At 40.2% G+C, this 13,214-nt stretch overlaps 1 protein-coding gene across 1 annotated transcript in view; it reads right to left on the reverse strand.

Annotated features, from left to right (window-relative positions):
- Positions 1-371: 371 nt before the first annotated feature.
- The window catches only part of LOC145402895 (ubiquitin carboxyl-terminal hydrolase 8-like), a 41,935-nt gene continuing 29,092 nt past the window's right edge, over positions 372-13,214 (reverse strand). Inside the window, exons 17-24 of the mRNA XM_080274803.1 lie at positions 9,183-9,298; positions 8,346-8,460; positions 8,032-8,136; positions 6,937-7,062; positions 6,428-6,541; positions 4,536-4,666; positions 2,879-2,974; positions 372-732 (exon numbers count right to left, since the gene is read on the reverse strand). Coding sequence (XP_080130929.1) covers positions 525-732; positions 2,879-2,974; positions 4,536-4,666; positions 6,428-6,541; positions 6,937-7,062; positions 8,032-8,136; positions 8,346-8,460; positions 9,183-9,298 — 1,011 coding nt within the window. The 3' untranslated portion in view covers positions 372-524. The remainder of the gene's footprint in view (positions 733-2,878; positions 2,975-4,535; positions 4,667-6,427; positions 6,542-6,936; positions 7,063-8,031; positions 8,137-8,345; positions 8,461-9,182; positions 9,299-13,214) is intronic.

Consider the following 13,214-nt stretch of genomic DNA (forward strand, 5'->3'; position numbering starts at 1 on the left):
GGGGGAAGGCCTCCCCCCAAAAAAAAGACAATGTAAAGACTGATTGTGGAACAGGTGTTAAGTGATAAACAAAGTCATTCATATTTATACAGCTACATCAAAATCAACCTCAATCAGAGCTCCCCATAATTAAATTAGAGGCCTGGTGGAAGAGATTATAAAAAAGGAAAATTTATTGAGATGTAGTATGCAGAAGAAATTGCTTATGAAGATGAATTAAGAAATCTCCAAAACCACTTGGAATACCTCCCCCCAAAAAAAAGACAATGTAAAGACTGACTGTGGAACAGGTGTTAAGTGATAAACAAAGTCATTCATATTTATACAACTACCTCAAAAATAACCTCAATCAGAGCTCCCCATATTTAAATTAGAGGCCTGGTGGAAGAGATTATAAAAAAGGAAACTTTATTAAGATGTAGTATGCAGAAGAAATTGCTTATGAAGATGAATTAAGAAATCTCCAAAACCACTTGGAATACAATCCTCATAATTCTGACCGATCTCCTCTTTACAACTCTTTCTCAGCCAAAGCTCCCCATATTTACATTAGAGGCCTGGTAGAAGAGGATATATGCAGCATGTGACCGTACGGCCGTCAGTTCGTAGACCTCATGATCATCAAACTTGTACCACACTTTCTTGTCCTGGGATTTGCAGAAAGCGGTGTAGTGCCCACCGTCCATTGTACCGTAGTGATTCGACACAGCATAGAGGTCGTATTTGGTGTACCTGGGGGTTTAAAGTATATTAGAGTACAGTAAACATGCTACAGTACAATACATACTACACTTCAGTACAGTACACAATACAGAACATTATGCAATAGCTCCTATCCATTGTACCACAGCAGTGTGATCGTACATGGATGTCGTATTTGGTGTACCTGGGGGGTATAATGTAGGTTAGAGTGCAGTACACATAATATCACAGTACAACTTCTTCCTGTTCACAAACTTACCACAGATGCAAATTACCTAACACAAAGGAGACAGCCTGGCCTTAAAAAAAAAAAAAAAAAAAATTACTAATCATTCATATTCATCATCCACCAATAAGCTGTGGGGGAAAGTAGTTTTCATCTTCATTAACCGGACCTCCTTTCCCAACCCAGGGCAGGGTGACAAGTAGCAACGTCCAGACAGCCTAAATTTGCCCAATTCAATGGGCTACACTTCCATTCATTCGTCATTCAAGCCTATGGAATCCTTGCTCAATTGGTAGAGAGGTGGCCTGCAGTCCTAACAGACCCAGGTTCAAATCCTGGCTGGGGCAGGGAACAGTTTAAGGATTTGAATTTCATTAAATCAGGCTTTACTGATCTACCAGAAAGACCCGCCGACATGTCGTAAAAGTACCCCCGCTAATACCGATACACTAGTCCTGTATGAGACAGCCCTAGCATTTATTCAATATGGACGGTGGGTGTTAGCGCCGAAGTGGTGACATGTAGAGGTGTATGGTATGTAGGAGGACTACTGGACCTTGATAGCACGCTGTGAAAGCCTATGCCCAGAGTCGGACACATAAAAAAAAGATCGGCAAACAAGATTTCACCACATTCTGTAGCTTCACACATACCTATCCGACAGTCAATCCAAATGCCGTCACATTAAAAAAGGATGCCAAATCCCTGCTTAAGAGCTTCTCCGCACAAAATTCATCCAGCCAGCTCGGTCTCTTGTCAGTCCCTTAGCCTCACCAACTTCCATATGTCTCATCCTCACACACCCATCCACCATATCCCTCCACCTTCTTCTTGGCCTACCTCGCCTCCTCCCTCCTTCAAATTCGTTCAGCTATACCTTTTTCATCACTCTGTTGTCATCCATTCCCTCCTTATGACCAAACCATTTCAGTACACTCTCTTTGATTCTGGTGTCCACAGACTTCCTCACTCCGCATCTTTCACAAATCACATTATTCTGCATCCTATCCACTCTCTGTACTCCACATACATTCCTCAGCAGTCCCATCTTTACTGCTCTTACTCTTGACTTTTCAATTTCGTGGCACACCATAGTCTCACGTCCATATGTAAAAGTTGGCACTAACACTCCTTCATGTAAGCCTCGCGCAGCTGCAACATTCAAGACTCTGTTTTTTATCAAGGCCTTCATTGCACCAGCTACTTTCCTTCTGTATGTCACTCTACTTTCCACTTCTTTTGCACATTTTCCTCTCTTTTCTATCACTGTACCCAGGTATTTGAACCTTCCCACCAATTCCAGTCTCTCTCCATTCACTGTAACACCACATTGGGAGTAACCTTCTCTCTCACTAACCAGCACTTTATTTAGGCTGTTGTGCCTGTGTCTGTGAATAAGAGAGTTTGCATATGTCACGCACTGGTTATTCAGTGCATCACACGAGCCAAAGGTGCAGTGCAGCCATGAGGAAATGTTCATCACGAATCCCCTGACAGCACTCTGTCCTGGCTTCCATATCTTAGAACCAAACCTCCACACTCATCCTCGTGCCTTGTCGTGGCAAGGCACTGGCTGCCACGTGCGAGCATCATCAATTCACTACAAGGGATGGCCTTGCAAGTACAGCTGCTTGCCTGTGGCTGATGGTTTGCTCATTCAGACAGACCAGGGTTATTCAACAACAACAATTTTTAATTCTTCCCCAAATGAAAAAGAGTATCCTTCCTTCCCATATTCTTTTCTTGTATGCTTCATACTACTAATACATAAAACTAATTTATGTACCACTTTTCACTGCCACATCTGTCAGATAAGTGTCTCATGGATGTACCTGAGAGAATACACTACATTTCATTACTGTCCAGTACTCTACTGCAGAATGCTTTCTACTTTTATTTACAAGCCAAGAGAAATGAAAAAAGAAAAAATGAAATACACATAAAACTCACCTATTCTGAAAACACACATGCTTGGTGAAGTCCAGATTTTCAAGGGGGAAATCCACAAAGTTCTGCTTCTTCTTCATCAGCACATCATGTTCAAACCTTTGGGGGATCATATATTAGTACTACAAAAATTTAACACTACTGCACATACACTTATCTAACTCTGTTAACTGATGCATTTTTTAAGAATCTTTAACTACTGCACATTCACTTATCTAATTCTGTTAACTGATGCATTTTTTAAAAATCTATTCTTCTTATGTCCATCTCTAATTGCTGTGTAAACTCTTCCACTTTATCTGAGATAAACTAAAAAATGTAACAAATGTTTTTATTATCAAACATCTTTTTTTAATGCAAAAAAACAGAGAACTCAAAGCTTAGATTCTGGAAAGCTTCCTTCTTCTGAAGAACTCTGAATAATAATAATTATAATCATTATCATCATCAATCACTTATCATCATCCACCATCCAATCCTACATTGCTCCATGAGGAGCATAGGAGCCCAGGGCTAGGCAGTTGGTCCTGACATTTAAGACGAGAGTGACCAGCCTCATTTGTCCCTGAGTGGCATTACCTGAGCAGTAAATCCCAACCAGCCCTTGGATATAAACCTGCACTAACTCAATCCAATTGGAGCACCTTAATTGCCCACTAAACCACCAGGCACCATAATTTGGTTATATGGTTACCACCTAACATAGTAAATGGTTTCCTGGTGTGCAGGAAACCATTTGGCTTGTTATTCAGTGTCGAGTCACATGTTGGCAGAAGGAAAAGGAAAGAATGAAGGAAGGAAAGACAGAAGAGGGAGGACAGAAAGAAGGAAGAGAGGAAGGGGCAGGAACCGGTGAGCAGCACTACATCGAGTACGTGGATGGTGAGTACCCCCACCAACCACTTTAATAATAATAACAATTGTCGAAGGTCGTGGCGACCATCTTCCTCTCACCTGATGTAGTGCTGCCTACTTCTTCCTTCAACTTTATTCTTTCTCTGTGTCTGATCTCCTCTCTTCTAACTTTATTCTTTTCTGTGTCTGACCCCCTCTCTTTCAATTTCTCCCATCTTTCCAGCCACATTCTATTACTCTTCTTTCCTCTTTGGGTGGCCTTACATTGAGTGACAAGCCTAAAGGTTTCCCATAAGCCAGGAAACCATTTACAATGCTTGGTGGTAACCATACAACCTACCCACAAGTGTTCCCTATGTGTCAACAAGTGGGATGGTGGAGGGTTAGCACCCCTCCCTGTAAAACACCTAACTCAGTGACAAACAGCCACCAGTTATGGGATTATGGCATCTAGCTATAGACAGACAGGTAGATAATAATAACAAAGCCAATTTCAAGTTCCATTCCCTCTAAAGCCAGAACAGTCCATATCCAACCAAACATTTCAACACTTCACCACGCACTCCATCAATTGTTGGTGCTTTCCTCATTTTGACTTCCTTCAATGTCTTACATACACCCATCCTTATGATCCCTTCCTCCCTTCTTGCATTTCTTCTCCTTTAAACAATTCTCCACGAGTTACTAGCTGCTTTGTTTTCTATATTTAACAGCTCATTAAAAAGCCCCCCCCATCACTTTCTGGACACTCTTTCAAGACTATGGAGGTCATAATCAGTGGGAAAGACAAACATAATATAAACACCTGTTGAGATGCAATATAAGGAGAGGCGGCAGCTTCCAGACGTCCAATTTGCGTATACAGTTGCGAACGGTCTTGCACTTACAGCACTTGTACTCAATACTGGCATCCTTATAATAGTGGTGAAGCATATCCTGGTAGAGATAAAGGCACTTTAAACTGACTTTTTTTTTTTTTCTTATACAAAATTAAAGAAGGCTAAGTTAAAGCCAACAAACTTTGTTCCTTCCTATTACAAAAATTAAGATCCATTCATTTGAAGATGCCTTGACACAGCACATTTACAAATACTGATGATTACAGAGTGTGGATAACACAGTATGGAGAAGACAGTTCCATAGCTGACCTGTTACTTTTTTTTTTTTTTTTTTTTAATAACAGAAGAGGAGGAAAAAACAAGTGAAAAAAAAAAAAAATAATAATAATAATAATAATCCATACACCAGATTACCATGTCCTCCATTCATAAAAAATCTGTAACAGTTGGACTTTAACAGCTGTAGGTTGAAGTTTAGGGGGAGACAACTCTGGGGAAGTGAGTTCCAAAAAGACGCAGTTTGGGGAACAAAAAATTTCTGATGGATGGAAGTTCTGCAATATGGCAGTTAGACATTCCAGTCACGAGTGCTACCAGATGCCTGTGTGGCACAGGCATGGGAGATGGCACAATGAATGCAACTTCGTCTGAGTATTTGCCATGAAAGTACAAAACTGTATCTACAAAATAATAATGCAAGGGAGGTAACATTCCTCCTTACCTGCAGGGAAGGTAGTTTATTTGTAACAACAAGGTTATTAATCATTCTAACAGTTTTGTTTTGAATTTTGCCCAGTTGCATTAGTGCAACCTCCCCACATCCACTCCACAAGGGTGAGCAATATTCCAGCTGAGGGCACACATGACCCATAAACTATAGCCAGCTGCTCATTAGTGAAGAAGCTACGAACTCTGTACAATAATCCAAGTTTCTTTTGAGGCAGTTTTAGCAAGTGATCAGACACAAGAGGTCCAGCTGAGGTCATTGCTAAGTGAAACACTGAGAATTTCAATACTTTTGGAGACAAGAATACTAGCAGCATTGAAGGTAATATAGGAATCTGGCATTATCTGTCGATTTGTAAATTGTATATATTTGGTATTACTGTACTTGCAAATACCGGACAAGAATTTGGTAGACTAGTGCAGAGTCTTGCTGATGTCTGTGAGCATTGTGCCTTGAGAGTAAATGTAGAAAAGAGTAAAGTGATGGCTACTGAGAGGTGACTCCCAGTGTGATGTTACAGCGAATGGAGAGAGACAGGAACTGGTGAGAGAGTTCAAATACGTGGGTACATTGATGGAAAAGAGAGGAAAATGTGCACAAAAAGTGGAAAATAGAGTGACACAAGCAAGGAGAGTAGCTGGTACAATGATGGCCTTGATAAGAAACAGAGGCTTGAGTGCTGCAGCTGAACGAGGCTTACACGAAGGAATGTTAGTGCCAAATTTAACAAAATGGATGTGAGAGTGTGGTGTGGCATGAAAATGAAAAGTCAAGAGTGAAAGCACTGGAGATGGGACTGCTGAGGAATGTATCTGGAATGTATCTGGAAAAATAGATACACAGGTGGATGGATAGATGGATGAGATATACAGATGGAAAGATAGGTAAACAACAGAAAAAGATAGATGGACAGTTAAATAAATTGACAGATGGATGGACAGAAAGCTCAACAGATAAATAGATAGGCAGATACACAGACAGATGAATAAACTGGTCATTGCCTTGTGATGATGACTTTACTTTTGAATCATTACTAAATGGAGATGAGCAACTTAAAAAAAATAAATAAATAAAAGGAAAAACAAAATAAATAAATAAATAAATCAGATTAAGAGGAACACTCTGACTTACTCTTAATGTGCACTTGCGTGAGTCCGGGAAGGAGAGCGAGATGACTGAGAATGGTTCGAATGTGAGAGATACGTGGCCACAAGTATCACACTGTATCCTAGACCGATGCAGACCCTGTAAAAAACAATATGTACTGTACTGTATTATACTCTCACAATATACAGGTCAACTTCACTATATGACTGGGTTAAGTTCCTGGAAAACCAACTGGGTAACAGTCTATCACATGTAAAATGTAGAGTCACAGCAATCAAGTAAGTGAAACTGAAGATCGTATATCGCAAGATGCTTTAAAAGAGCTTGCGGCAGTTGTACAAGCAAAAATGGCAATTGTACATCAAAAAAGGGTGCTAAAATGTATAAGCAAACAATTGCATAACAGTCGAACATACAGTGAAGTTGCCCTCTCCTATACTCTGTTCACTCTAACTTGGCAATGAAAATAAACAGATTACAGTTAAGGTGAAAAGAATACAGATAAATATGACTTGGTAATACACAAACATTACCTGGAACAACATAGATACAATGGAATAATCCCGTCTCTTCAGTTCCTCTAACACCTTCTCAGCTGCTACATAATCCGGAATGTTCTCGTGATTCTGTTCCTTCATTGGCGGACGCTTACCATGTCTCTGTTGGCAGGGGAAGGGTGAAAAAGAAAGGTATCATCATCAACATCATCATCATCATCATCATCATCTTTTTCACACTTACAGATGGTGAGCTGGGTTCTAGAAAGCAAGGAAAGAGAAAGCACAAACTTATCAAGAGTATGCTCAGTGAAACGGGCCAAACACCACTCACTCACCATTCAAGCCCCAGGACTCCTGACTCCACAGATATAACCATCTGTATTTTTTTTTTTGAGTGTGATAAAACAGAGTGAATGAGAATACACAAAGACAGAGAGAGTGAAACCTGAGAGTATGAGTGTGCGCAAAAACTAAGAGTAATAGTTGTTGTGAACCCTGTGGAGTGTAGGGTAAGGGACATTTGTATAACAAATGCCTGGTTATATCAGTGCCACCACATGAAAGCATCCCTCTTTGGTACCAAATTACAATAATATATAGTACATGGCATAAAGGAATGTAAGAGGCAATATGCAAAATAAATCACTTTTAAGTGGCAATATGCAGAATAAATCACTAAGAAAGAGATGTTAAAGTATTTTCTGAACTCAGACTATTACTTTGAGTGATAAGACTGACGGCGATAGTAAGTGACAAAAGTAAGAATGAATGACACATGAAAGTGAGAGTCAGAAGTATGATACGAGAGAGAGAGAGAGTTACATAAAATAGTGATACTGAGTTTGAGTTATAGTTTGAGAGAACTAAATGAAGGAGAGGTTGAGGGAGAGGTGATAAGAGTGGGAATGGCAAGAGTGAAAGAATAGTGAGAGTGACAGCATGTGAGTGAGTGACTGAGACAGTGAGGAGGAAACAGAATGAAAGAGTAAGTTACAGATAATACAATAGTATTAGCAAAGTAAGACACACACACACACACACACACACACACACACACACACACACACACACACACACACACACACACACACACACACACAAACCGAAATGAAGCACTGTAATTGATACCTTATTTAAGTCATCATTGATCCAGTCCAACAGCTTGACGAGGAACTCATGTGAATCATGTTGGTCGTAGCCTTGAAATGGTTTGTGGTATCGCCCAATTGCAGACTGAAATACAACTACATTTAGAAACAATCATTAAAACACTAATTACATGATACCAAACATTTCCTTATGTAATCCCCATACTGAGATTGGCCTTGGTAAAGCAGATGTTTTCTATGGACTGGAAGCTATACCAAATGCAAACCAACTAATTACTTCACAACAGTTGCTGAAAACTGTTGGAAAGAAAAAAAATCTGATGTTAACTTTACCTTAAGGTCCCACATAGCAATGGATCGATACTGTCCACATCTCAAGGCTCGTATCACTGCACCAACCTCCTCAGCTACATCACCCTGGCTCTTGCTGCTTGGGTTGATGTCATTGCTGGACAACAGGGAAACAAACACTGCCAACTTAATGAGGAAATTAAACTCATATACATGTCAACTTTTCTATTCCATCGGGTTGCATTTATGGGAAATCAATTGAATAATGACTGATTGTAAATCAAATGCAGAGACATAGCAATTGTATAAGCGAATTTGGTGATCATCAATCAATAAATGGTGCTTTGTAGGGGACTGTAGCAACTGCATAAGCAAAAATGGTGATCATATATCAGAAAAGGGTGCTAAAATATTATGATCATAAATGCAGACAATTGCATAACAGCTGATTATATGACAAGGCTGAACTACACACTGAAACACCAGTGCAAACAATTAAGGTCATCACAGTTCTATACAGATACAGTGAGATATCATCATCATCATCATCATCATCTCCAATGCACTGTGCCCTCCTGGAAACCCCCTGACAGAGAATGGCCAAGGCAACACTGCCTCCAAGTGACTTTATCCTCACATACTTCTCTCACTCTCTCGACCACATCTCTTCCTTCTCCCACCAATAAACTGCTCCAGAATTCTTCTGAACTATATAAGGTCTGTCTCTACCAGCAATACCAATGATCTCAACTCAAAAGCTTCCATGACATCCTATCTATGTGCACTCTTTTAAAAACCTCCATACCGGACACTGAAGATGATGATACACCCAATTATATGTATGATGTATAAATACAGTATAAGTGCCTATGTACTGACCTGTAAGTGCCAGTCATGAAGTAGTGTGCAAATGGTGTGGTGTTGCTAAGACACTGGATCACTGAGTTCATGTAGCAAGTGTTGCCTAGATTTTTCAGTCCCGTCTTGCCCAGCGGCTGAAACCAAATACAGTACATCATTAGATAATTATGTGGAACGCTGTGCAAGCAGACCTAATACCTGTGTCTGATATCCATCCATCCAATCTTTAGTGCTAACCACTTGGCCACAACCATGGTGGCCAAGTGGTTAGCACTGACAGCAATAAAACTGCTTGCCCATTAGTGTCAGGGCTTGAATCCAGGTGCAGACAGCTGACACCTTGTAACTCAAGTGTCCATCCACTCTTTGTTGGTTGGCATGTAAAATGAGTCTCAACTGTAACACCTAAAGGAGGTAACAGTGGTAAACTGGATGATGCAGTGGCCCAAGGCTCAAAGACCTACATTAGGGAGATGAGCACTAGAGCTAAATATTTAGCCTCATGGCATCTGCTCCTACCTTCATCTTTAGTAGCACAGGAGTCCAGGTCTAATGCCTAACCATTCTTAGGACTGGAAACTTATGGACCACATCAGGGTGAAGTACCTTAACTCCATAATCTCTGGGCCTAGCAACTACATGCAATGTTCTTATAAATTCTAATGATACATATCAAGTAATGAAACATTTCAAACAAGATACCTTATTCAATTACACTTCTATACTATTCTATATATCACCATAATAAAACTGTGCTCTTGTCAACTATGAATGCTCCCCAGCTTTTCTTTTTGAAAGTATGGCATATTTGTGCACACTGCAAGGAACAGCATGGTGGAATGAAGAGGTGAGACAGGCAGTGGCAAAAAAGAAGAAAACATATAATGAATGGATGATAAACATGGGTGTGTAGGAATTTGTGAGACAAAAGAGAGAGTTATATGTAGAAAGAAGAGATGAAAAGATTATTAAGAGAGAGTAAGAAGAGAGTGGATGAGGAATTTGCAAGGAATCTGAGTTTAAGTGGAGGGAATGTAAGAAAATGTTCCGGAAAATGTCAAAGTGAGTTAAACAGGGTGTTAAAGAAGCTAGTCGGGGAGTGACATAAAAATGATGGATTACTTGTGGGGAAGGGAGAAAAAGTGAACAGATGGACAGAATACTTTAAGGAATTGTTGAACATTGAGAATGAAAGTAATGCAAGTAAAAGTGGTTGGGGAATGGCTGGGAGAAAGAGGCATGTGAGAAGAGAGGAAGAAATCAGTAGAATGGAAGTTGTGGAAGCAATGAAGAATGTCAAAATTGGGAAAGCCCCAGGAATTGATGGAGTGTGTGGTGAAAAGCTGAAGCATGGAGGAGAGATAGTAGAAGAATGGATGTGGAAGATGTGCAGATTGGCCTGGGAGGGAAGTAGGGTCCTGGAGGATTCGAAGTCAGATATAATTATTCCCCTGTAAAAAGGAAAAGAGGAAAAAGAAGTGTGTGGTAATCATAGGGGCATTTGTCTTCTTAGTGTAACAGGAAAAGTATATGGTAGGATACTTACTGACAGAGTTAGGGAAAGAACAGAGGAATTAGTTGGAGAAGAACAGGGAGGTTTTAGGGAAGAGGTTGTGTAGATCAGATATTCATCCTTAGGTCTTTTTTAGTGGAAAAGTTTCTAGAGAAGGAAAAGAAGTTCTATGCGGCATTCATGGATTTGGAGAAAGCATATGACATGGTGGATAGACAAGGACTATGGAAAGTATTAAGAATATATGGAGTAAATGGAAAGTTGTTGAATTCCGTGAAGAATATGTCCGAGGGTGCTAAGGTTGCGGTGCATATGGACAGTGAGCTGAATGATTTTTTTCTATTTGAAGGTTGGATTGAAACAGGGATATGTCATATTTCCATGGTTGTTCAGTCTGTATATGGATAGGGTTAGAAAAGAGATACAAGGTAGGGCAGTGGATGTTGAAGCAGCCCTAATGAGGGAGGGCAATGTGTGGAAACTCCTTGTACTGTTGTTTGTGGATGATACTGTGTTGTTAAGTGAAGACGAAGGGGAGTTGCAAGGCTTGGTGAATGAATTTGGGAGAATGTAAGAAACAGAATCTAAAGACGAATGTAGGGAAGAGTAAAGTTATGGTCTTGAAGAGAAATGAAGTCACTGAATGTACAGTGAGATTGGATGAGGAGGAAATGGAAAATGTGAGTGCGTTTAAGTATTTGGATGGTGTGATGAGTAAGGACGGAAGTTTAGAGCAGTGATTCTCAAACTATGGGTTGCGACTCAAGGGTGGATCGCGAGAGGAATTTTGATGCGTTGCAGGGACATAGAATAGGCCTAATGCTTTCAATGTATTTTATTTACTTAACGGAAATTGTAATTATCCTTATTACACTATTAGCATATTTATAATAACTACAATAGCCTATATACTGGTTACTCTCTCTCTCTCTCTCTCTTTGATTTTTTACCCTGTGGGTTACGAAGTCTTGAAATATTCCAAATAGGGTCACACATTAAAAAGTTTGAGAACTACTGGTTTATAAGGTGATGTGCTTGAAAGAGTACAACAAGGAAGAAAGGTTGCTGGTTCTTTGAAAGCAGTGATAAGATACAGGGAAGTGAGCATGGAAGTGAAAAAGTTGCTGCATGACAGTATTGTCATACCAACTCTAACGTATGGAAGTGAAGCTTGGACCTTGTAGGAGGAACACAAGTCAAGAGTGAGGGCAGTGGAAGTGAGTTATTTGAGAGAAGCATGTGAAGTCACATAGAGAGACAGACTGACAAATGAGGAAGTGAAGGAGAGGTGTGGTGTGGATATGGATGTGATAGGAAGCATTAGGAGAAACACACTGAGGTGGTTTGGCCATGTGGAGAGGACAGACAGCGAGAGACTGACGATGAGAGTGTACGTCAGTGAGGTGGAGGGGCGGAGAGGGAGGGGGGAGGCCAAGGATGAGATGGAGGGATGGAGTGGAGAGGTATATAAGAGAAAACGTTGTGAGCTGGGAACAGGGCAGCGAAATGGCATGGGACAGGGTAATATGGATGCGATTTGTTGTGGCCACCCCTTAAGGGATTAAGGCATCTGACAGTAGACAGATAGACAGACATTAATAATGCATTTCCTTGTGTTATTTACTGATATTAGAGTAAAATAATTCATTCATTCAGTTATCAAGGCTACAACATGCTTGCATGAGTCAGCCTTGGTTGTCTAATGGCAGCTTTCCATGCTGCTTGATCTCTAGCAACCTCTCTAAAATAATTCATTCATTCAGTTATCAAGGCTACAACATGCTTGCATGAGTCAGCCTTGGTTGTCTAATGGCAGCTTTCCATGCTGCTTGATCTCTAGCAACCTCTCTAGCAACAGTTCAACCTTCAACATTCACACTCTCAAACTTTGAACCCAGCTGTCATCCTCCATCCTCTCCACATGTCCAAACTGTCTTAATCTATCCCTTCTCATCACAACACTAATATATGCAAGAGCAAATTTAGGTGTAAAAAAAAAAAAAAAAAAAATTAAAACCTGCCAGGTTGATTCTTAATATGGTAGGTTACCTCTTCAGAGTCACTGCCTTTAACTGGTGTAAATTGTACCTTTCCATACCACTTTTTTGTGACAAGCATCATATTCTAGAAAAAATTTCTTCTTATAGCTCAGCATTCAGGATGGGGAGATGGCAATTTATGCCTATACTATGTTTAACTAGGCATAACATTTGCAGCTCTCCATCCTCACTGTGGAGCCATAACACAAGATTAACAATAGAATAGATGCTGTGTATGAAGAAGTGCTATGGAAGGGATGTAGAGCCATAGTACTGTTTTATTATACCACTGAACTATGAGAAAGCTGCTGCAAAAGGACAAAAATTTCTGCCTAGCTAAATATTAATGAACAGAGTATAATGATGACTGTCTTACATCAGTTGTGTTAGTCTGCTGCTGCTGAGGATGGGTGCAATACAATCCAGTGCACGACTGTCCCCATGTCATTGTTAATCCCACGTAATACTTTCTCTATCCCTTCTTTATGGTTCAAATGA

This window comes from Coenobita brevimanus, chromosome 59, assembly GCF_032717465.1.
Source record: "Coenobita brevimanus isolate Jiangsu-jjx chromosome 59, ASM3271746v2, whole genome shotgun sequence".
Taxonomy (NCBI): Eukaryota; Metazoa; Arthropoda; class Malacostraca; order Decapoda; family Coenobitidae; genus Coenobita; species Coenobita brevimanus.